The sequence below is a fragment of the Hemiscyllium ocellatum genome, chromosome 12, assembly GCF_020745735.1.
Source record: "Hemiscyllium ocellatum isolate sHemOce1 chromosome 12, sHemOce1.pat.X.cur, whole genome shotgun sequence".
In the NCBI taxonomy this organism is placed as follows: Eukaryota; Metazoa; Chordata; class Chondrichthyes; order Orectolobiformes; family Hemiscylliidae; genus Hemiscyllium; species Hemiscyllium ocellatum.
In genome coordinates, this window is record NC_083412.1 from 36,602,404 (window position 1) to 36,628,040 (window position 25,637).

The 25,637-nt window shown below is 40.8% G+C and overlaps 1 protein-coding gene across 1 annotated transcript in view; it reads left to right on the plus strand.

Annotated features, from left to right (window-relative positions):
- Positions 1–25,637, plus strand: part of LOC132820918 (cilia- and flagella-associated protein 47-like) — a 491,537-nt gene that overhangs the window by 396,547 nt on the left and 69,353 nt on the right. Inside the window, 2 exon segments of the mRNA XM_060833275.1 lie at positions 5,048–5,207; positions 16,769–16,863. Coding sequence (XP_060689258.1) covers positions 5,048–5,207; positions 16,769–16,863 — 255 coding nt within the window.

The window sequence follows — 25,637 nt, forward strand, 5'->3', positions numbered from 1 at the left end:
AGTTGAAAAATTGTATCTGGAACAAATTAAGAATCAAAAATCAAAAGAAAGCTTGAAACTATTCTTGACAATCATGCAGTAACGAACTACTTGAGAGTCCTGATGCAAAGCAAGTGTTGGAAAGAAGTGGTTTGATTAAATTTTGTACTGCATATCATATTCCAAGATGGGAAAAATAGTTTGGCCCAGGCATTTAGTTTAGTTTGATGTTTAATTAACCCATGCCTGTCAAGCACAAATGCATAATTAAATTGCTAAAGCCATTGTTGTGGATCTGTTCGCCGAGCTGGGAATTTGTGTTGCAGCCGTTTCATCCCCTGTCTAGGTGACATCCTCAGTGCTTGGGAGCCTCCTGTGAAGCGATTCTGTGTTGTTTCCTCCAGCATTTATAGTGGTTTGTCTCTGCCACTCTCAGTTGTCAGTTCCAGCTGTCCGCTGCAGTGGCCAGTATATTGGGTCCAGGTCGATATGATGGTTGATAGAATCTGTGGATGAATGTCATGCCTCTAGGAATTCCCTGGCTGTTCTGTATGGCTTGTCCTATAATAGTAGTGTTGTCCCAGTCGGACTCATGTGTCATCTGCATGTGTGGCTACTAAGGATAGCTGGTTCTTAGTAGCTACACACGCAAATGTTCCCTTAAAATTTCCTCCAGTTTTCCTTTTGTTGTTGACTTGTAGTTTACCACAGATGTGGCTAGTCATCTTCAGTCAATACATTCCTGGAATGCATACTTTTAAATTCTGGAATATTGCTCATAAGGATTTATTCTTTCTTCTTATCTTGGCTATCCCAGAAGGCCAACCCACAGTGTAAAGCCAACTTCAGTTATGAAGCATTTTACCATTTTAGACAGCACAAAGAATTTTACCTGAATCCTGCTGAAAAATAAGATCTCTGTGGCCAGCTGATTCTGCCTTTTTCTTTGAAGGAGAAGTCAAGGGAAAAACTGAAATTGCAAGTGGGGTTGATAACATTTTTTGGTTCAGGTGAAATCAGGAAACAGCTCGGATACGATGATTAATATATTGGGAAAATGGATGAGGGAGGGAGCCAAGTAGGACTGGAATGAAACGGTCCCATACAGCTCACAAAAAAAACATCATAGTTCAGACACATGTTGTCAGACCTCTATTTTACATGTTTATTTTTGGATTTCCAGCATTTGCATATTTTGTTTTTGTTTGATATAGCTAGGAATTGTGTGTACTCACTTAGCAGCGCCTTCAATTTGGAGAAAGTGATTGGAATTCAAGGGAAGTTGTTCATTACAACAATATATTGAGTTGAATAGTTAAGGGCAGTGCTGTATGGAATCTGGTTGGGCCTCAATTTAAGAAAGAAGCAAAGAGTCCCTAGGCCATCCTTCAGTAGGATGAAGGTGTGGAGATTATGGATATTTATGGTGTAGAGAACATTTTTGGGGTAAGAAAAGCAGAAACTATTCGAATGATTGAATGTATTGGAAGAGTGATGTCGGTGGGAGGAGACTGGACAAAGGGAGAAAACGTAGAATTGAGAAAGGAATTAGTTGGTTCCATTCAGCGATCTGAGCTGAAATGATTATCTTTGGTTAGATGTTGAAATGGAGTTGTGTGGGTTTCAGTATCAAAGAGAGAATTGAAAATATAGGAATTGAAGCCCCGAGAGGGAAGATCTTCAGTGTTGATATAGTCAATGCCTTGGAAATGATGGTGAGGAGAAGATCAGTACTGAACAAGTAAAAAACAACAGCAGTCAGAGCTCCACAAAAAACAATGGCAGCGCATTGCTAAAAAGTGTAATTGAGGCAATACCAGAACAACAGTAGAAGAACAACCATTGAAAATGCTTCAAACAGTAGCAGCAACATAAAGAAGAGTGCCTTAAAGAACAAGTTATAAAGGTAATTATTGCAGAATTAATGGGATTGCAACAAATTATTCATTAGGGAACAATGCAAAATAAATTTGCTGGGCCCCCGCACCCTGCAGTATATCTAACTATCTTATCCCAACCTTTACATTGAGAATTTCAACTTTGATGTTTCTACAAACTGAGGAGCAAACTCTTCGTCCTGATCTCCAGCCATGGAACAAGATTTTGATGTTCACTCTCCAGCCTTATTTCTTTGGTTCTGGTGAGTGGCACACACCATTCGAGCACCCAAAGTAACTCTGCTCTGTACAGATTTGGTCTGGCTGCACTGGTGGCAGTGGTCTGGGGTGAAGGTCAGGGCTGGTTAAGAATAAGATTTAAACATTTTTTCTGCTTTTTTCCCCACTCTAAGTGTCTCTGTCTCTTTTCACTATTAGTTTGTGTGACTCACATCATTTCCGAGTGTCTACTTACGATTTTTCAGATTGCTTGACTCTTTTCCAGGATCCTCTCTCTCTTTCTCAATAAAAGTAGACTGCCATAACCTTTCAAATAAAACCACAGCCTGCTGTGATTTGTACATATGCCATGGCAACAGCTGGGAGTATTGCTGCAAAGATTTCTTTTTGAAGGTGTGCACTTACAAGCACAAAATGATCTCATTTCTGGATATATTCCTTCATAGTCACATTGAAGCATTTGCCATGAACTGAATCATCCGGGAGTTTTTTTGTCTTTTTTCTTGTGAACTAGAAACTACTGTCAAATAAGAAGTCTAAGAACATCGAAAATCTGAACAGATACTATCTGTCTTCCTGTCATCTATTGTAGAACTGTCCTTGCTCTTAAAAAAAAGCACTTTTCTTGCCTAGAGTTTTGTTTTGAGCTATTGAACATCAAAACATTTAGACCATTTCATTTGACAGCAATCACTAATCACAACCTCTCTGCTCTGTGATGGAACGACACCTGAATTTGACTGTATTTTAGACATTACCTATTTGATATAATTAAACCTTTATAAAGTAACCAGAAAGCCTCATTCTGGAAAATTAATTAAATCTCCCCCAAAACATAGTATCTCTCTAACTTATTGTCTCTCCATATATTTGGTTCTTGTTTATTTTCCTCCATTCCATCAAAGATAGTACACACTAATCTTTTTCTAAATATATATTATATTTATGTTTTAAAAGATAATTTTACACAGCTTGAAATTCAGCACAGGTGAGAACCAAGCCAGGGGATCTTCCTTAAATTGCCTCTAAACTTTCTGCCTTTCACTTTAAAAATTATGACTTTTGGTATTGACCTTTTAACTAATGGAAACAGCAAGTTTGTATTCACTATATCCATGGCCCTTCAAAATTTTATTCACCTCAATCAAGTATCCGCTCAACCTTCTCTTCTCCAAACAACACATCCCAAAATTATCCAGCCTCCCTTCATAGCTGAAATTGTAATTCATGTATAACTGTCTTTCTGGTACAGATCGAGAGTGGGAAAGTAAGGTGAAATGTCACAATTAATAGTTTGCTTACTGATTTGATTGAAAATCCTGTATTATTTTTGTGCTTTAGTAATATTCACCTTTTGGGTTTCTAACCACATGCTGTTCAAACATAGCTGTCCTGACGTAGAAGCTGTGTCTTTCAGCAGCTTTTTTAAGATACTTACATAACCTCATCAGACTTTGAATTGGGTAAGGACTGAAAAGCACTGTTCTTTTCCCAGGTTTGAAGCAGGGAGAAAGCCTGGAAAGAGATTAAATTGTGTTTGTAACACTATTTCATCATGAATTTTTCCCAAAGCATTCAGAACCACCACAGACTGTATATGGGCGAATCAATTCTACAAATAACATGTAACTGAAATATAACTTACAGATTTGTGAACCCCAATTCTTACTGTTTAGTTCCACTATCCCCAGCTTTGCTTCCTCCCAAGATTTCTGAATTCAAGCCCAGAATTCACAAATGCTGATGTCCCTCTGGCCCATCTGCACTCGCATAATTCTGCAGCACCATTTCTCAAACGACTCCTCCATGAATGTTGACTGTTCTCCCCTAAGCCACTAACTATGTATCCTCACTCCAACCACCACCAACACCATCACAACCCTCACCACAGAGGCCCATGCATGTCTGCTCAGCCTGCAATTCCTCAAGACTTACAATACCCTAATTGGTACTCTCCGTGTTCTAAGATTTCAGTTACTCACATGAGAATCTCCTTCCAAAACTTGCAATCCCTCTGAACTCTTCAATAGCGTGAGCTTCTGAATCTCTCATAAACTATATTTGGGAAGATTGAATCTGTTCAATGAAAAGGAGTAAGTGAACAATGAAGATTTTCAAGGTGTTTATAAACAATTGTAGCAGAACCAAAGATGAAGTATTCTTCTGGTTTGTGATAAGTTTGGAAAAAGTAACTTTTTATCAGATACACTAACAATCACCACTCAGACTTTCATTGTTATAGGAGAATTTTAATGAATAGCTCTTCAGTCTATCTAAGAGAATGTCAATTTTATTAAATTAACTTGTTCTTGAATATGTGGTATGGATCTGATGGAATCCTATTGTTCAATTGATATGTTAAACAAATATTTGCTATTTTCTTAACCACAAAATGATAGTAGCTCATTTATTTAAGGCATGGGTTGATCCAAAGCCTACTGCAAATGAGATTGAGACTTGTTTTGTGCAACTGAGCACAACATACTTTATCATGCAGAGTATTTGCCTTTGACTCATCCATCCTTCAGAACTTTTCATCCTAGTGTTTTCTATGGGATATTAATGATCCTGGACATAAAAGATAATCATTTGCATAGAGTTCAGAGTTATTTTAAGTGCTTTTGTATTCCTGTTTTTCCAAGTAGCTCAAGACACAAAAAAAGACCACTGAGCTATTTAACAGCATTGCAAATTTGTTAGGGCAGATTTATAAATCTGTGCCATTATATAATTTGTCTCTGCAATAAATTGTACATTAACAGATTCATCTCCATGGTTTGTCAACTTTCTTTCAGCCAACACCTTGTTCTGCCAAGTCATTTATTGTATTGTATTTAAAATTACGTGGCAAATCTGAAATTGCTATAGGTGAATTATACATTTCTGGTCTATAGAATGTGAAATTTCTTAACAGTATATGCTAAGACTCTACCTGTTGTTCAAATGAACAGGTCTATTACTATCCCCAAAAGGAAAGCTGGATATCCCTGTGATCTTTGCACCTGATGACATGGTTTTATATGAGGGTCTGTTGGTGGTACAGATTAAGAAGCAAGATGGAAGTGGTTGGATATACGAAATGGGTAACGTAACCAACAAAGAGCTAAGAAGGTAAGATGAAGAAATAAACAGCTACTTCCTCAATAACTTTTTGAACGAACAATTGAACATATAAAATATAGCTGTGCTATTGTTGATACAAATGCTGTATCAGACGTGTACTGACAATGGATGATTGCACAATGACAATTAAACATTAAAAGAAGTTGAGAAGTATTACTATAGGAAACGAAATTTACTTGAAACAAAATTTCTGGAAATCACAATGAGACATGCAGCAACCATGGAGTGAGAGCAAGCTTACATTTCAAGGCTAGATGACTCGTCATCAGAAATGGAGTTATCTGGATTTGAAACTTTAGTTTGCTCTCGCTCCAAGAATGCTGCCTGACCCATTGTGATTTCTAGCATTTTATTTTTGTTTTCAGTATAGATTCCAGCATCTGCAGTAATCTGCTCTTAAAATGTACTTGAATGCCAAAAACCTCAACAAGGACTCTGAGCTGAACATTTGTTAGAAGGAAGTGACATATCAGCTGTAAAAATATAGCTATTGTTGAGTTTTAGCAACTTGATGTTTAGAGATTCCCAAAACTACCCCCAAAATTCACTACTTTCTGCACTGGCAAGTGTCCTGAATGCCAGGAAATGCCAACTAGAGGTCTTAAATGACGTATTACATAAGTACTAAGCATTACATTTCCAATGTTATTGTGATGTTAAATCTTTTGGTTTCCAATCTGTCTGTATCAATGAATGCACCAACTCCAACAAATTACTGAGGTGCAGCCAAATACTCCTCCAGTTTTTTTCATTCATCATTTGTGAGATGAGGGCATTGCTGTCTAGGCCAGCATTTATTCCCCACCCCTAATGGTCCAGAGAGCAGTTAAGAGTCAACCACACTGCTGTGGGTCTGCAGTCACATATAGGTCAGACCAGGTAAGGATCGCAGTTTCCTTTCCTAGAGGGTATTAGTGAACCAGATGGGTTTTTCCTGACAATCAGCAACGCTTTCATAGTCATTAGAACTCTTAGTTTTGGATTTTACTTTATTGAATTCAAATTCTACCATCTGCTATGGTAGGATTCAAACTCAGGCCCCCAGAACATTACCTGGTTGTTTGGATTAACAGTGTGGCGATAATACCACTAGGCCATTGCCTCCTTAAAGTGGTTGCATTGCTGCAAGGGATGGTGTTGTGTGGTGGTTGGTTGTGGAAATATACAAGGAGATGGTTATATATTCACTTTGTGGAAGAAGTGTTAGAATATTTGAACAACTTAGTCAATTCTTAGAGTGCTGACTGTGGGCTTACAGGATCCAGTTTTAAAATGTGAATGATCACTTTAAATACTAAAATGAGAAGAGAATTGCATCTAAAAAAAGATAAATGACTGAGTGCCAGTGTACATGGACACTTGAAGTTAAAATTAATTTACAGATTTATGAACAGAAACTAAATGCAAAGACATCATTTTGGTGAAGTGAGTAAAGTAATGGACAGTGAAATGTCTGTGAATGTTATTTAAGTGGATTTCAGAAGGCATTTGATAAAGTCCCTTATGAGGGACTGTTAAGTGAAGTAGATGCTCACAAAATTGAAGCCGAATTATTGACCTGGGCGGAAAAACAAATGAGCAGCAGGCAACAAAAAGAAGTGATTAATCACATGTGCTTATATGATAGGATGTGACTAGTAGTGTCCAGCAAAGGTCTGTAGTTTTACCATATTTAGAGACTTGGCCAAAGCATTAAAAAGCCTCACAGCCAAATTTGCCAATGAGACAAAGGTAAGTGGCATTGTATATAGTTTATAGAGAAGCGTTATAGCATAAAGAAATGTTGGTAGCTTAAGCAAATGGACAAAACTTGCAAGTTGATCTCAATGATGACAAATGCAAGGTCATTCACTTTAGGCCTAAAACATGTAGAAAAAGATCTTTCCTCCATTGAGAACTGTGAAAAACTGTGGAGATCTGAAGAGACTGGGTGGTTTCAGATACACGGACCAATAAGTGACATGATTAAATACACAAAACAGTCAGAAAAGTGAATACAATGTTGAGCTTTATATCTCCAAGATTAGAACGCAAGGGGTAAAAAGCATATTTTATAAAGTCCTGGTTATCCCATATCTGAATTAATGTGAACAGTTCTGACCACCATGTTTTAGAAAAATCATATTGCCCATGGAAGGAACGCAACATGGATTAACAAGAATGGAACTTGAACTCCATGGATTAAATTACAAAGAGAGATTACACAAGGTAAGACTGTCAGCCCTGGAAAGCAGGTTGTCAACAACAACCTGTATACAAGCAGTCATTTGATAGTGCAGAAGTTAAATATTGCTGAAAAATACATCCTTTATTGAAGGTTTTCCTCTTGCAGACAACAGGGCATTTCACGAGAATATAAATTCAAGGGAACACAAATACTTGCACTGCATGAGAGGAGAGTACTGATTGTTTGGCAAGTTGCCTCTGATTCATAGAAGTATTGCTATGGATGATGTATCATTCGTTAATTGACAGTTAACAACCAGGATTTGTTTACGTTATGAACCAGGCAGATTGACTTGAATTATCCTGAAATGAATCATTGAGTAGCTGTCAGCTATGTTATTGAGTTGAAACAGGCATTGTACATGTACATGTCTTTACTGGAACATCTGCCAGCAGATAAATATCGAGTCCTTGGATGTTGTAGTGAGAGCTTATCTTAAGTTAGCTGAGGAAAAGACTGAAGCTGCTAAAGGAGAGTCTCACAGATTGTTCAAGTCTTCAATATCAAGTACTATGTTCAAACTCCAGAGAGGTAAGCTGTCAACAAGAGTTTTGGGTTCAGAGTCCTGTGCATCTGGAGTTCAAAAAAATTGTCTTTTACAATTTTCTCTGTGCTAATCTCTGAAGTTTCTGAAGGTGAATTTGTGATAGGTGTTTGATAGGATTTAAGATTGATGATTATACATTAGTGGTGCATTGTTTCTGTTGTCTTGTTTCTAAGGCCAGGAAGTGGTATTGCTTTGGATTTCCAGTTGGCAGTTTTACCCTTATGAGCGATTTCAAATTGTGAGACGTGAAAAATGTGAAAAAAGATGTGCTGGTCAGTTGCATGGTCTTGTTTGGGAGTGTATGAACAGACATGAAGTAATTTGTAACATCTACACCCTGCACGAAAATTCCTTGATAACTTTCCTAAAGTCGCAAATCAAACTTTTAACCTTCACTACCAACAGAATGCTGCAGTGTGCATTGAATGATAACAAAAAATAATCGCTTCACCGAATATAGATCTGTTCACATTGCTATATTGTTTTAGTCTATTTTTGTTACAAATTTGTACAAATGATCTTAAGTGTGCTGGATATGTCTGACCTGATGGCAACTGATCAGTAAATTGCTGACATTGGTTTCTGTTGACAGAATTAGGCTGATTTCAAGGGGGCAGTGGTATTATTGCTAGACTGTTAATCCATGGATCCAGGTAATGTTCTGAGGGCCTGGGTTCAAATCCTGCCATGGCAGATGACACAATTAAGAGTTTAATGATGACATTGAAGATTGCTGGAAAAGCCCATCTGGTTCACTAATGTCTTTTACGGAAGGAAATTGCCATCCTTACTTGGTCTGACCAATATGTATGTGACTCCAGACTCTCAGCAGTGTGGTTGACTCTGAACTACGCTGTGGGCAATAAGGGATGGGCAAGAAATGCTGGCTACTCAGTGATGCCCACGTCCCCTGAATGTATAATAAAAAGGCATGGCTGCAAAGTACTGAGCTGTGTCTATTGATATGCACGGCCTCTAGCACATGTAAAGCCTGATTTCAACACTCTGGGATAAAGACCACCAGGTCCTGGGGATTTGGCAACTTTAAGACTGGTTAATTTATTCCCTACAATCTTCTAACTAATGTGGGTGGCACACTGAATCAGTGGTTAGCACTGCTGCATGACAGTGCCAGGGACCTGGGTTCAATTTCACCCTCAACTGAGTATCTGTGTGAGTTTACGTATTCTCCCGCTGTATGCGTGAGTTTCCTCCCACAGTCCAGAGATGTATAGGTTAGGTTAATTAGCCATGCTAAATTGCCCATAGTGTTCAGGGAAGTGTAAGCTAGGTTGATTTGACATGTGAATTGCAGAGTTACATGGAAAGGGTAGGGGGTGGATTGGATGCACTTTGAAGGGTTGGTGTCGACTTGATGAGCCAAATGGCCTGCTTCCATTCTGTAGGGATTCTATGATTTATGCACCTGTCCAATTATCTTTGAAATGTGGTGACTGTACCTGCATCTACCACTTTCTCTGGCAGTTCATTCCAAATACGAGACACCCTCTGAGTGAAAATGTTGCACCTTAGGTCTCTTTCAAATCTTTTTCCTCTCACCTTTAAGTTCCAGATTATCTAGCCTCACCTTACAACTCAAACCCTGCATTCCCAGTAACAACTTTGTAAATCTTTTCTGCACCCACTCCTATGTAATAATATTCTTCTGATAGCAGGGCTATACTCAGAACTGTACGCGATACTTCAAAAGTGGCCTCACCAATATCCTATACAACCACAACATGATGTCGAAATTCTATCACCAATGGCCTATGCAATGAAGGCAACGTGCCCAAATGCCTTCTTTACCATCCTGTTCACCTGTGATGTAACTTTCAAAGAACTATATACTTGAACCGTTAGGGGTTCGACAACACTCCCCAGGGCCCTACCATTAACTGTATATGTGCTGCCCTTGTTTGTCTTACCAAAATGCAACACCTCACATTTATCCAAATTAAACTCCATCTGCCACTCCTTGTCCCATTGACCCAATTGATCAAGATCCCTTTGTAGTCTTAGATAATCTTTTCATGTATTTTTTCAATCTGGTTTTTGTTTCGTGCCTTAATTTCTCTTGCTCAAATTTAACAGCCCTCTTCAAAATGAACTAACTCATTTGCAGCCATAATGTAAAATTCTACCATATCATGGTTTCGTATATCCCTAAAGATCTTTTACAAGAAGATTTTTAACTATCTCTTTTTCATGAACTCATGATCTGCACATCCTGCAGCTTGTTCCTTAACATACTACTTGAAAATCATTCAACCACACTCCAGAAGGTTGTCCTCCATGGCTTTAGTGGTAGTTGGCTTACCCAGTGTGTTCGCATATTGAAGTCAATCATGATAACTCTGTTGCTTATGGGAGAAGCTTCTCTAATCTTTTGATTAATACTGTGTCCCATACCACAGGTTCTATTTGGTGGCATACAATTCATTCCAATGTTAATATTAAAAATGAAAAGTTTTGAAAATATCTCTTTTTCACCAACATATCTTCATTTAGCACAGTGAAAGTAAAACATGCCAAGGCATGTCATAGTCTTATTATTAATCAAACTATGGCACCGTGCCACATAAGGAGATATTAGCTCAATTAACAAAAATAATTTGGTCAGAAAGTTAGATTTTAAGAAGCGCCTTCTAGGAGGAAAGCGAGGTAGAAAGATGGAGAGATGTAGGTTTTAGGCAGCTAAATGTTTGGGTTTAGGGAACTAAGCATGCAATCATCGATGCTGGGCATCCTTTGAAGAGACTGCACAATGAGACAAACTTGGTTAGGTACAAAAATCTGCAAATGCCGGATTCCAAGATACACAAGCAGGAGGCTGGAAGAATGCAGCAAGCCAGGCAGCATCAGGAGGTGGGTAAGTCAACATTTCGGATGGTCCTGAAGAAGACTTCTCAACCTTCTGATGCTGCCTGGCTTGCTGCTTTCTTTCAGTCTTCTGCTTGTCTATCACCAATGCTGGACCAATTAAAATCAGGGACACTCAAGAGTCTAAAAATAAGGAGTGTAGAAATCTTAGGAGTGTTATCAGGCAGGAGAAGAGCATAATGATGGACAAGAACAAGGCCATGAAGGAATTTGAAACTGGTAATGATAACTTTAAAAGCAAAATGTGGCCTGACAGATGGTCAGCAAACACAAATGTGATAGGTGAATGGAACTTGATGCATATTGACTAATAGCCAGCAGAGATTTAGATTGTGCTCAAATTTACAGTAGATAAAATATGGAAGACCACTCATTGGAATAGTTGAGTCTCAAGGCAACCAAGAAATGATTGAGGGTAGCTGAGAAAGGGGCAAAGTGGTGAATGTTATGGAGTTGGAAATAGGTGGTATTACTGATGATGTGTTTCCAAGCAGTTAAGGGGTGTCTTGATCAAAGTTTTCAAGGTAACAAGAGACATGATGAAGTAAATAGAGTGTTTCCACTGGTTGAGGAATCTGGGGCTAAAGCTCATAAACTAAAATTTTGAAGGTAATATTTAAAGAGGGAATTTAGAAACACTTTTACACACGATGGCTTGGAGAAATTTTGAACTCTTCCACAATTGCCAATTGTATTATATCATTGGTAAACTTTAAGTCTGGGATTAATAGATTTTGGGATATTTTGACCTTTTAACATAGGTTTTGATGGATTTGGGGCATTATAGAGTCTATATCTCATTGAATCCCATGATCTCATTGAATAATGAAACAACCTTGAGGGGCTAAATGCCCATTCCTGTTCCTAAGTTCCTTGTGGGTGAAAGAATTAAGATCTGAAGTAAAGAGTAGATATTTGGGCCTCATTTATCACTAGAATAAGGATTTGAAAAATAGGAAGGGAATTAATTTTCCTGTTTTTCTTTCAGGAACTCAATGCTGCGTTTTAGAAGTCAAAGATATTAAAAACTGATGTAGTGTTGATGAACCGTCTCTAGATGTTGTAGCAAGGTTTCTAATATAAAAATACATTACTTGCTAATTTTAGCAGTGACATCCCGTGGCAGAAGGTCAATACTGTAGTGAACCCCTGTGTCAGCTCTATTTCTGCTTTCAGTGATTTTTGTGAATTGTGTTGTTATAATAGCGAGCATTTTTACTGTTGGAGAATAAAACACTTTCCACTTAGGCATGCAGTGTCAATATTAGCCATTTCCAGATCAAGTAGGTCCAGTACAGAGCAAAACTTCCATCTTCCCTATTCAAATTATTTGTTTTAACTCTATCTAAAGACCAGTACTATTTCTACTCTATAATAGAGGTACCTACTTCCATTCACCCGTTGATGTTGCTTTGTGATCAATCACTCAAGAAGTCCACCCTGTTTGTTTTGTTTAACCCTAAACCACGTGAAGTCTCATGGCTTCAGCTTAAACATGGACAAGGAAGCTTCCTGCTGATTATCATGTACTGTTCTCCCTTGGCTGATGGATCAGTACCACGCCATGTTGAGGGGATGAAGTGCTGAGGTCAAGGACCCAATGTACACTGGGTGGGGGATTTCCATGTCCATCACCAACAGTGGCTTAGCAGCAGTACTACTGCTTGAATTAGTTAGGTCCTAAAGGACATTGCTGCCAGACTCGGCCTGCAGCAGGTGGTAAGGGAACCAGGAAGAGGGAAAAACTTATTGGACCCAATCCTTACCAATCTGCCAGGAGTAGATCGATTTGTCCATGACAGAATGCATGTGAGTGACCACCACATAGCCCTTGTGGAAATGAAGAACTCATGAACATATGATCTGCACATCCTGCAGCTTGTTCCTTAACATACTACTTGAAAATCATTCAACCACACTCTAGAAAATTGTCCTCCATGGCTTTAGTGGTAGTTGGCTTACCCAGTGTGCTCACGTATTGAAGTCAATCATGGTAACTCCTTGTGGAAATGAAGTCCAGCCTTCTCATTGAGAATACCCTCCATTGTATTGTGTTTCACTATCACTGTGCAAAAATGGGACAGACTTTGAACAGATCTAACAATCCAAAATTGAGCATCATTAAGGTGCTTTGGGGCATCAACAGCAGTAGATTTTTACTCTGGCACAATTGCATGACCTGGCAAATTCTCCACTCAAGCATTACCATCAAGGCAGAGAATTAACGTTCAGTCAAAGGAGAGTGCAGGAGGATATGTGAGGTGTAGCATCAGGCAAACTGAGTCATCTCAGCTCTAGACCATCTTTGCAGTAGTTCCTGACAGTCCTAGGTCCAACCATCTTCAGCTGCATGAACAATGACCTTCCCTCCATCATAAGGTCAGAAGTTGGGAGATTATTTGCTGATAATTATGCAATTTTCAGCACCATTTGTGACTCCTCAGAAACTTAAGCAGGCCATATTCAAACACAACAAGATCTAGACAACATCCAGACTTTGACTGACAAGTGGCAAGTAGCATTCACACCACACAAATGCCAGGCAATGGCCATCTCCAAAAAGAGACAATCTAACCACCACCCCTTGGTATTCAATAATGTTACTAACTTTTGTTTCTCCACTATCAACATCTAGAAACTCAACTGGACTTGATGTGGAGGTGCTGGTGTTGGACTGGGGTGGGCAAAGTCAGAAGTCATACAACACCAGATTATAGTCCAACAGGTTTATTTAAAATTGCAAGCTTTCAGAGCATTGCTCCTTCGTCAAATGGATGTCAGGTGTCAGGTTAAACTAGACTTGCCACATAAACACAATGGCCACAAGAGGCTCGGAATATTGTGGCCCTAACTCACTTCCTGACTCATCAAAGCCAGTCCACATTCCAGACAACACATTCCAAGCCGACAATCTCTTCCATTTAGAAGGACATGGGCAGCTAATACATGAGAGCAATGCCACCTGCATGCTCCCCTCCAAGCCACTCACCATCCTGACTTAGGAATACATTTCCTTCTCTGTCACTAGGTTAAAATCGTGGAATTTCCACCCTAAAGGCAATGTGGAATATCAACAGCGAATAGACTGCAGCAGTTCAGGAAGGCAGTGCAACACCATCTTCTCGAGGGCAACTAGAGACCAGCCATAAATGCTGGGCAGCCAGCGATGCTCACATTGCACAGTAAACATTTAAAAATTCCTTCTTAAAATGCACTCAATTTCTTAGCTGTAAAAGGAGGTTCTTTAAAGGAATTTTGTTGGCCTGGAATTTGCAATCAGCAATGAAGCAATAAAGCACTCTTCTCACCATGAAGGAAGCCTACTGCATGGATTTTACCCTTCCCAACAAACACTTAAACCTGATGCTCAATGTCCAACAACAGAGATAAAATATGAAGAAAACCTCTTGTTTGTATTATGGAATGCAAGTATTGTTTGGCATCTTTATCTGTTCACTGTTATTTACTGGAGTAAAATATTTCAAAATGCTGCCCCATTAGTTAGACAGTTTACCTCATAATTTTGCTCAAAAACAGTTTGCTGCAATTTAATGGACATGCTGTTGATAGTGGGCAACAAGGTCAACAGGGCGTCTCAGCAAAACCCTGGTGAATGTTTGGAGCACTGGCCATTGCTCTTAAACAATGATATTTAAGGATGGAGGAAGAAGGAAGAACACTGGATGCACAGCGAAACAAAAGAAACATAGGAAAGAAAGTTAAAGCTTGATATGTTAAAAATCTTCACTAATAGCTTATTCCCAAAGTGATTCCTTCAACTTTGGTCCTGAATTGCCATGGTCTATAATTGTATGGGTCATTCACCATATTTTTATTGACCATGAGCAACCTTACATCAAATGTAAAGAATAAAAATATGGCACTTGTTATCTCAACCGCATCTTAATATGTTTGGAACATACACAATTCATTTAGCCTTTATAGCTGATTAGAATCACAAGATGCTCTTGTGGAACCTTCTGGTTATTTTCACTGTGGAGCCACAGGAAAGGGTCAGGACGGGAATAGGAATTGGGTGGCTTGGCAAGTGAAAGACTAAGCTTTTGGCAGGGAAGGAAAGAACTTGCAAGTAGTGGAGGATCCGTTTTCCAATGCTAATAGACAAAAACAATGGAACTTTATCTTTAAAGTGCCTGTCCCATGACATTGCCCAAAGTATATCAGATATTTTTATCTGTGTATTTCAGGTCACACAGGGATATTTTATGGTGCATTGACAACTTGAAAGCAATTTAGAGTGGTGAAGTACAAAAGTTGTTTAAAAGCTATTCTGAAACAGTTCCAAGATAGCCATCAATATGTGGGAACAATTTTCTTAAGTTCAAAATAAATGTATGGTGAAAGGCCAACAGCGCAAACAAATTTTACCAGTAGGCCCATTGCAAACATGGTGGTGATTATATGTACCAGCTGAGGAAGTCTTGTTTGAAATCGTCAGAACTCACAAGTATTGTGTGCAAAATCGCAGTTCAATTTATGACTGATCATTGGTAGCAAATATTGTAAAATTGCAAAAATAGTGAGTGGCATGGTGACACAGTGTTTGATACTGCTGACTCACAGTGCCAGGGACCCAGGTTCGAGTCCAGCTTTGGGTGACTGTGTGGTGTTTAGGTGGGTGCTCTGGTTTCCTCTCACAGTCCAAAGATGTGTAGACTAGGTGGGTTGGTTGTGCTAAATTGCCCAAAGGGTGCAGAGATGTGCAGGCTTGGTGGATTAGCCATGGGAAACACAGGGTGGCTGGGTCTGGATGAAATGCTCAACAGAGGGTCAGGAGAGACTTGATGTGCTGGATGGCCTCTTTCCACATTGTAGGATTCTACATAAGTTTCATCTGTGACCAAATAAATCACTCCAAAAGATTAAACAACATTCCAGCTGGCTTCAATAACTTTCTAAGCATGTTTCTGATATGTTAGTATTGCTAACATTCTGGTTATTATCATTCTGGTTATGGTTTTATGTGACATTCTGGTTATGTCTATACTTAGATCTCTATTTTCTTTTCTTGTTTCTTTGACCATTGTGTTATGGAGTAATTCTTCTAATTTTGTTTTAATTCTTTTATTGTTTATCATTGAAATGACACTTTTGATAGTAGTAATTTATATGTCAGTATGGAAGGAATTAGATGTCACAGAGTCATAGAGATGTACAGCATGGAAGCAGACCCTTCGGTCCAACCTGTCCATGCCGACCAGATATCCCAACCCAATCTAGACCCACCTGCCAGCACCCAGCCCATATCCCTTCAAACCTTTCCTATTCGTATACCCATCCAGATGCCACGTGGGCCTCGGAAGATGTTGAGTAGTGGATAAGGACATTGGAGAGGAAGAAAGAGGCAACTGGATTGATTTGTCTAGGATGATTAGTTTGGTCTACAGAAAATGGACATGAAGTGTGCACTCGCTCCATTTTTCTCTCTCTCTCTCTCTCTCTCTCTGTGAACTTTAGTCCATCCCTCATCTTCCAGATGCTTTCTTTAACACAATAGTTTCCTGAGCATATGTGTTACCTTTGTCAGTAGTTCAGTTCTGAAAATGTACACAAGACTGAACTGCCAGTAATACACAATAATTACAAATAAGACTAAAAGATGCACAATTTGTGACTGTATCACTATCTGTGCCACTTGGATTTCAATCTGATAATTATGCAGCAGGTCATTCATCAGATGAGCAGTCTACTTCACAGGATTACTGTCCAAGCTGTGAATATGAAAATTATCTCTCCCTCCTTCCTCACTTCCCAACTTAGTTGTGCTTGTAATTTAAACAGTGAGATTGAAGAGTCTAAGGATCGAAATCTTAAATTTCTTGTTGCTCACTAAGTTTTATATGAACAAAACTATAATTATTTTCTGTTTAGTTTTTGTAGGTCACAAGGAGGAGGCATTTCTGCAATCCGATGGCTGTATCCAATCTATGGTATCCCTGAAACATTGTCCACAAAACTGTCACCTGGTACGTATGCAAAGGACATTTGCTTCCAACATTGTGTCATGAATCACATGTAAACTGGTTAATCCACATGGCAGCAATTCAACTATTAAACTACTGTGCACCAGTTCAACTTATTTACAAACCGTTTACTTGGCATGGAGAATGGCAGCTAACATTGACTTCTGCTAAAAATGCGGACTTTAAAACAAATATGTTCAAAGTGAGCAGCTGAGCTGGTCAGCAATGCAGAAATACATTAATGTTGACATCAAGCTCACCAGACTAGCCAGACACAAGAACTTTTGATAATCTTGCATAGAGAAATTGTGGAAGATTATTGTGCATATTTTAATCTTTGTGCTTTCTCTTTGCACAACTGCATGATTTACAAAGCTGAATGCTGGATATTTGTCTATGTAGAGACTGTGATTTCTCCAAAAATGTCTCTGTTGGCAGTGGCTTCTTATACTGTTTCATATTTTCACCACCAATCTTCTGCCAAAATTAGGGGCTGGATTTTACATGCGTTCACTGGGTGTCTTTCCAACAGGGTGGAGGGAGCACGTAGAATAGGTCAGATGGCTAGCCCAGGACCTCCAACCCACTCACAAGCTGACATGAAACTTTGTCAATAATTCATGGTCATTTAGGCATGTGGGTAAGCCTATTATCCAGAATTATCATCTGTCTAAATCAAAGTTGTGATTTAGATAGTGTAGACATTGAGGTAGGAGTGGGAGTTAAAAATCCATTTTTAATAGCCTACATGAGGACTGAATGGAAGGAACGGGACACATCATTGAATCATTCAGGAATGCCTCACATGCAATGAGGTACCCCCCAACAAGATACCACCAACCACCTTCCTTACATTGACAATTGCATGAAGTAACCTCCTCCCCACCCTAAGTCCCCAGTCATAGTCCCTTCAGGCAGTTCCTGCACTTCTGGCAGGGCACATCACTGAGCTCTTGCACTATCAGGAATAATGAACTGATAGCTCTGAGGATGGGAATTCTTCCCACTGAAGGTTGAAAGTCCCGCTGTCTACTGAATTAGCCTACCCGTGGCTTGTCATGGCTGTTCAGCAGACTTTTGTTTCAATATATGCTTCATAGAACATCAATTGTTAATTTTAATTATTTTTTGAAAATAATGCAGTCACTGAGCCTACAATACTTTCAGGGAGAAGTCATATTACCCACTTTGAAGGTGTGAAAAGTACTGATTTTGAACACCTCCAGTTAGATAGAAACTGCTCGAAGCAAACAAGCCTTTATTCTATCTCTTTTATTCTGAAACTTATCATCAAAGTTTGAGCATTTAAAATACACTGGCAGAATTTATCACTGCATGGGGAGAGTTCTTAAAGGAGAAGTCTGAATCTTCACTACTGTCTCCAGAAAAGTAGATTGCAACCAGCCAGAACTCATCCAGCGGGAACCCCAGTACCAATACCTTATGCAGAAAGTGACTTCAGGTCCAGCAAAATGGCGGGCGAGTGCAGGGCATCATGGAAAATGTAGGACATTGGTTGGGGTAGCGTCTCCAGATATCTTAAATTTGTATATTTTGGTTTCTTAAATTTGGTGGTTACCTGCCCTCTACCCTCGGTTTGACTATTTTTTCTAAACACGGCCCATTTTTGCCTGTATCCTTTCAAATGGCAATTTCTGCAATAAAAATTGAGTCAGGCAAGTCCTGTTGTGCTTGGCTGCACCATTCACCTGATCCCTAATCTCCGGAGAAGCTGGACACTAATGAAGCCATGCTAGGTAGGATTAAGGACATGATGGACAATATGTGGGCCAAAATCATTATCAAGTTTGAATCTGTAATTTCAGAGATGGTTAAAAAGGAGGTAACAACTGCTCTGAAGCGATTGGAGGAAAACATTTCTTTGCAACGCAGGGCTATTTTACACCTGAACGTTTGGCTAATAAGTATGATAACGGGCTAGCTAGACTCCAAGTTAATGTTAGTGTGTTATCTGCTATGGTAGAGTAACTGACTAAGAAATGTGAGGACTTGGAGGCCTGCTCCAGGTAAAATAATATTCGACTTGTGGATTTACCTGAGGGATTAGAGGGTCCTTGCCCCACGGAAGTTATGGCCTAACTTTTACAGGACTTGCTCAGACTTGAGGCCAAACCTGTGTTGGACAGGGCCCATTGCACTCTGTGCGCTAAACTGAAAGAAGGTGAGTTATCTCGCCCGATGGTCATCAGGGTGAACCAGTTTCAAGTGAGATACACTGTGCTGGAGATGCTTCTCCCTTTGTATTTAACGGAAACAGAGTATACATTTTTCCATATTTCACCCAGACTGTGGGGGGGGAGGGGGGGGAAGGGGGAGGGGGGGGGGGGGGGAGGGGGGGGAGGGAGGGGGGGAGGGAGGGGGGAGGGACGGGGAGGGACAGGGGGGGAGGGGAGAGGGACGGGGGAGGGACAGGGGGGGAGGGGAGAGGGACGGGGGAGGGACGGGGGGGAGGGGGGAGGGATGGGGGAGGGACGGGGGGAGGGACGGGGGAGGGACAGGGGGAGGGGGGAGGGACGGGGGAGGGGGGGACGGGGGGAGGGGGGGGAGGGGTGAGGGAGGGGGGAGGGAAGGGGAGGGAGGGGGGAGGGAAGGGGAGGGAGGGGGGAGGGAGGGAGGGGGAGGGGGAGGGGGGAGGGGGGGAGGGAGGGGGAGAGGGAGAGGGGGAGGGGGGGAGGGGGAGAGGGAGGGGGAGAGGGAGAGGGGGAGGGGGGAGAGGGAGGGGGGAGGGGGGGGAGGGGGGGGGGAGGGGGAGAGGGAGGGGGAGAGGGAGGGGGGGAGGGGGGGGAGAGGGAGGGGGGAGGGGGAGAGGGAGGGGGGGGGGGGGAGAGGGAGGGGGGGAGGGGGAGAGGGAAGGGGGAGGGAGGGAGGAGGGAGGGGGGAGGGGGAGGGAGAGGGAGGAGGGGGGGATGGGGGGAGGGAAGGGGGAGGGAGGGGGGAGGGAGGGAGGGGGACGGGGGAGGGGGGAGGGAGGGGGGAGGGAGGGGGGTGGAGGAGGGGTGGAGGGGGGGAGGGGGTAGGTGGGGTGATGAGTTTGTTTTGTTCTGATGGGGATCGGGACAGGGGGTGGCACATATATCACTTTTACAAGGTTTACATTTATTTATCTATTATTGCACATTTGGAACTTTACGAGTGATTATTACATATAACTCAGGTTAATGCTTCACCACCTTCGGGAGGTGGGAACATTAAATTTGCCAGTTGATTTGCAAAGGCCTGAACAACCCAATTAAATGCAGTAAGATTTTACATTACTTACGCCATCTTAATGCCCGTATAATTTACTTTCAAGCAACCCACTTGAAAAATACAGATAGTCCTAATTGAAACGAGATTGGATTGGACAAGTGTATGTTTCCTCCTTCTCGAGCAGAGCTAGAGGAGTTGCTCTTCTTTTCTATAAATCTATTCCTCTTGTCCATGCTAAAACTACCTCTGTCTCTACGGGCAGATTTATGATAGTTATTTATAGGACAGATTTTTGACATTGATGTAATCATGGCGAATGGTTACGCTTCCAACTGGGCTTTTTTCAGACGGTTCCTTTCAATGTTACTGGATTTATCTTCACACCAGTTAATCTTGGGAGGAGGTATTAACTGTTGGTTGAATCCTCGCTTAGACTGTACTTCCTCTGTTCCAAGTGCCTAGTCCAAATCTGCTAAAATAATCAAGACTTTTGTGGAGGAGTTTGATGTGTTGATCCCTGGCATTCTTTCATTCCTCTAAAAAGGAATTTTTGTTTTTGCAAGTCCACCATACTTTAACACGTATTGATTTCTTTTTGGTGGAAGACAGATTGCTTGCATCCATTTCTGGTTGTAAATATGATTCAATTGCTTTATCAGACCATGCATATGTCTTTATGAGTGCTCGCTTTCAGAAGTTTCTTAATACACACCCACCTTGGCATCACAATGCACGCTTATTCGTAGAGTAAGATTTTGTTAATTTTGTTTCTCAGCGGATAGATTTTTAAAAAGAAAATTGACAAAACCCCAGATGTTACAGCTTCCTTGCTGTTGGAAACCCTGAAGGCATTCATCAGGGGTGAAATAATTTCTTATGCAGCACATAAGAATAGATTTAGGAGAGAAAAATTGGCATGGTTAGCTCAACGTCTGTCTCAATTAGACTCTCTTTATGCAATCTCTAAGTCTTCAGAAGTACATAAAGAACTCATATTCCTACAGGCCGAGTATGTTATTGTAATGTCACAATATACCACTGAGCTTTTACTTCACCCTAGGTCTAAATTTTATGAACAAGGAGATAGAACTAGTAAATTGTTGGCCCATCAATTGTGCCAAATGTCCTCATCTCAATTAATCCCCCAAATTAAGGCTAATTGAAGTGTCACTTCAGATCCATTAGAAATCAACAAGACTTTTAAGAAATTTTATATTTCACTTTATTCATCTGAATGTTCTTCTGCTACTGTAGATTTTGAGAACTTTTTTGGTAAAATTACTGTTCCTACATATTGATCAAAATGTGGTAAAGAAGTTGGAATAACCAATCACAGCAATAGAGTCATAGAGATGTATAGCATAGAAACAACTTTGGTCCAACCCATCCATGCCGACCAGATATCCCAACCCAATCTAGTCCCACCTGCCAGTACCCAGCCCATATCCCTCCAAACCCTTCCTATTCATATACCCATCCAAATGCCTCTTAAATGTTGCAATTGTACCAGCCTCCACCACATCCTCTGGCAGCTTATTCCATACATTTACCACCCTCTGCGTGAAAAAGTTGCCCCTTAGGTCTCTTTTATATCTTTCCCCTCTCACCCTAAACCTACACCCTCTAGTTCTGGACTCCCCGACCCCAGGGAAAAGATTTTGTCTATTTACTCTATCCAACAGTGGCCTAACCAATGTCCTGTACAGCTGCAACATGACTTCCCAACTCCTGTACTCAATACTCTGACCAATAAAGGAAAGCATACCAAACGCCTTCTTTACTTTCCTATCTACCTGCGACTCAACTTTCAAGGAGCTATGAACCTGCACTCCAAGGTCTCTTTGTTCAGCAACACTCTCTAGGACCTTACCATTAAGTGTATAAGTCCTGCTAAGATTTGCTTTCCCAAAATGCAGCACCTCACATTTATCTGAATTAGACTCCATCTGCCACTTCTCAGCCCATTGACCCATCTGATCAAGAACCTGTTGTCATCTGAGGTAACTGTCTTCGCTGTCTACTACAGCTCCAATTTTGGTATAATCTGCAAACTTACTAACTGTACCTCTTATGCTCCCATCCAAATCATTTATATAAAAGACAAAAAGTAGAGACCCAGCACCGTTCCTTGTGGCACTCCATTGGTCACAAGCCTCCAGTCTGAAAAACAACCCTCCACCACCACCTTTGAGCCAGTTCTGTATCCAAATGGCTGGTTCTCCCTGTATTCCATGAGATCTAACCTTGCTAATCAGTCTCCCATGAGGAACCTTGTCAAACGCCTTACTGAAGTCCAAATAGATCACATCTACTGCTCTGCCCTCATCAATCTTCTTTGTTACTTCTTCAAAACACTCAATCAAGTTTGTGAGATATGATTTCCCACTCACAAAGCCATGTTGACTATCCCGAATCAGTCCTTGCCTTTCCAAATACATATACATCCTGTCCCTCAGGATTCCCTCTAACAACTTGCCCACCACCGAGGTCAGGCTCACTGGTCTATAGTTCCCTGGCTTGTCCTTATCACCCTTCTTAAACAGTGGCACCACGTTTGCCATCCTCCAGTCTCCCGGCACCTCACCTGTGACTATCAATGATACAAATATCTCAGCAAGAGGCCCCCCAACAACCACTTCTCTAGCTTCCCACAGAGTTCTCGGGTACACCTGATCAGGTCCTGGGGATTTATCCACTTTTAACCATTTCAAGACATCCAGCACTTCCTCCTCTGTAATCTTGACATTTCGCAAGATATCACCATCTATTTCCCTACAGTCTATATCTTCCATATCCTTTTCCACAGTAAATACTGATGCAAACTATTCATTTAGTATCCCCCCCCCCACCTTCCATAGTTTCACATATCGGCTGCCTTGCTGATCTTTAAGGGGCATTCTGCTCTCCCTTGTTACCCTTTTGTCTTTAACATATTTGTAAAAACCCTTTGGATTCTCCTTAATTCTATTTGCCAAAGCTATCTCATGTCCCCGTTTTGCCTTCCTGATTTTCCTCTTAAGTATACTCCGACTTTCTTTATACTCTTCTAAGGATTCACTCGATCTATCCTGCCTATACCTGACATATGCTTCCTTCTTTTTCGTAACCAAACCCTCAATTTCTTTAGTCATCCAGCATTCCCTATACCTACCAGCCTTCCCTTTCACCCTGACATCAATATACTTGCTCTGGATTCTTGTTATCTCATTTCTGAGGGCTTCCCATTTTCCAGCCATCCCTTTACCTGTGAATATCAGCTTTCGAAAGTTCTCACCTAATACCGTCAAAATTGGTCTTTCTCCAATTTAGAACTTCAAATTTTTGATCTGGTCTATTCTTTCCCATCACTATTTTAAAATGAATAGAATTATGGTCGCTGGCCCCAAAGTGCTCCCCGACTGACACCTCAGTCACCTGCCCTGCCTTATTTCCCAAGAGTAGGTCAGGTTTTGCACCTTCTCTAGTAGGTACATCCACATACTGAATCAGAAAATTGTCCTGTACGCACTTGAAATTCCTCTCCATCTAAACCTTTAACACTATGGCAGTCCCTGTCGATGTTTGGAAAGTTAAAATCCCCTACCCTATTATTCTTACAGATAGCTGAGATCTCCTTACAAGTTTGTTTCTCAATTTCCCTCTGACTATTGGGGGGGTCTATAATACAATCCCAATAAGATGATCATCCCTTTCTTATTTCTCATTTCCACCCAAATAACTTGCCTGGATGTATTTCTGGGAATACCCTCCCTCAGCACAGCTGTAATGCTGTCCCTTATTAAAAATGCCACTTCCCCTCCTCTCTTGCCTCCCTTTCTATGCTTCTTGTAGCATTTGTATCCTGGAACATTAAGCTGCCAGTCCAGCCCATCCCTGAGCCATGTTTCCAGAATTGTTATGATATCCCAGTCCCATGTTCCTAGCCATGCCCTGAGGTCATCTGCCTTCCCTGTTAGGCCTCTTACATTGAAAAAAATGCAGTTTAATTTATTAGTCTTACCTTGTACTTGCCTGCCCTGATTGTTTGAATCACTTCTGTTATCAGCTGTACCAGTCACAGATCGATCTCTTTCCTCACTATCTCCGTGGGTCCCACCCCCTACCTTACTAGTTTAAATCCTCCCAAGCAGTTCTAGCAAATTTCTCTGCCAGTATATTAGTCCCCTTCCAATTTAGGTGCAATCCATCCTTCTTGTACAGGTCACTTCTACCCCAAAAGAGATTCCATTGATCCAAAAATGCGAATCCTTCTCCCATACACCAGCTCCTCAGCCATGCATTCATCTGCTCTATCCTCCTATTCCTGCCCTCACTAGCTCATAGCACTGGGAGTAATCCAGATATTACTTCCTTTGAGGACGTCCTTTTTAAATTTCTGCCTAACTCTCTGTACTCACCCTTCAGAATTTCAACCTTTTCCCTTCCAATGTCATTGGTTCCAATGTGAACAATGACCTCCTGCTGGCCCCTCTCCCCTGTGAGAACATTCTACACCCTCTCTGAGACATCCTTGATCTTAGCACCAGGGAAACAACACACCATTCTGCTTTAATAGAACTTGAGGCTGCGGCTAGATCACTACAAAATGGTAAAAAGTCCTGGGGCCAATGGTTTTCCAGCCGAATTTTGTAAAACGTTTTGAAAAGTGCTGGCTCCACTTTTGGTAGATGTGTTTGCTGAAGTGTTTAATTCTGGCTCTCTTCCTCAAACTTTAACTCAGGCATCAAGTTCTTTGTTTTTAAAGAAAGCAAAGATCCCTTACTATGTGATTCATATCATCATATAAGTCTGCTAAATGTTGACTTTAAATTATGGTCAAAACTATTGGCCTGACATTTGGAAACCATCCTTCCATCTCTCATATCCTTGGATCAAACTGGGTTTATTTACAATGCGCACTCCTTTTTTAATCTTAGGCGGGTATTTAACGTTGTTACAATTATCCCCCATCCACTTTCCTGATTTGGAGATGCCGATGTTGGGCTGGGTGTACAAAGCGAAAAAGTTAACCTGGTGTTTCCACTTTTCTGAGGCTTTGATATCTTTAGATGCTGAAAAAGCGTTTGATAGAGTGGAATGGATTTTTTTTTACTATGGATAAATTTGGCTTTGGGGAAAAATTTATTTCTTGGATCAAACTACTCTGTGAATCACCGCAGGCCTCTGTTAGGACCAGTAATATGAATTCTGATTATTTCCACCTTTATCATTTCACTAGACAAGGTTGTCCTTTAAGTGCACTGCTGTTTGCCATTGTAATTGAACCTCTGTTTATTGCTCTGCACACTCATCCTGATTTCTCTGGCATTATTAGAAATGGTGTGGAGTTGAAGGTTGCCCTCTCTGCAGATGACCTTTTGCTATTTGTCTCAAACTTATCTCTCTCCATTCCCACCGCACTTTCAGATTTAGAATCTTTCAGTAAGATTTCTGGGTATAAATTCAACTTTGGCAAAAATGAGATATTTGCTATCAATAAGCCTACCAGAGAATACCCACTAGATAATTTAGCATTTAAAATTGCCACCTCTCGTTTTGTTTATCATGGTGTACACGTGGCAGATACA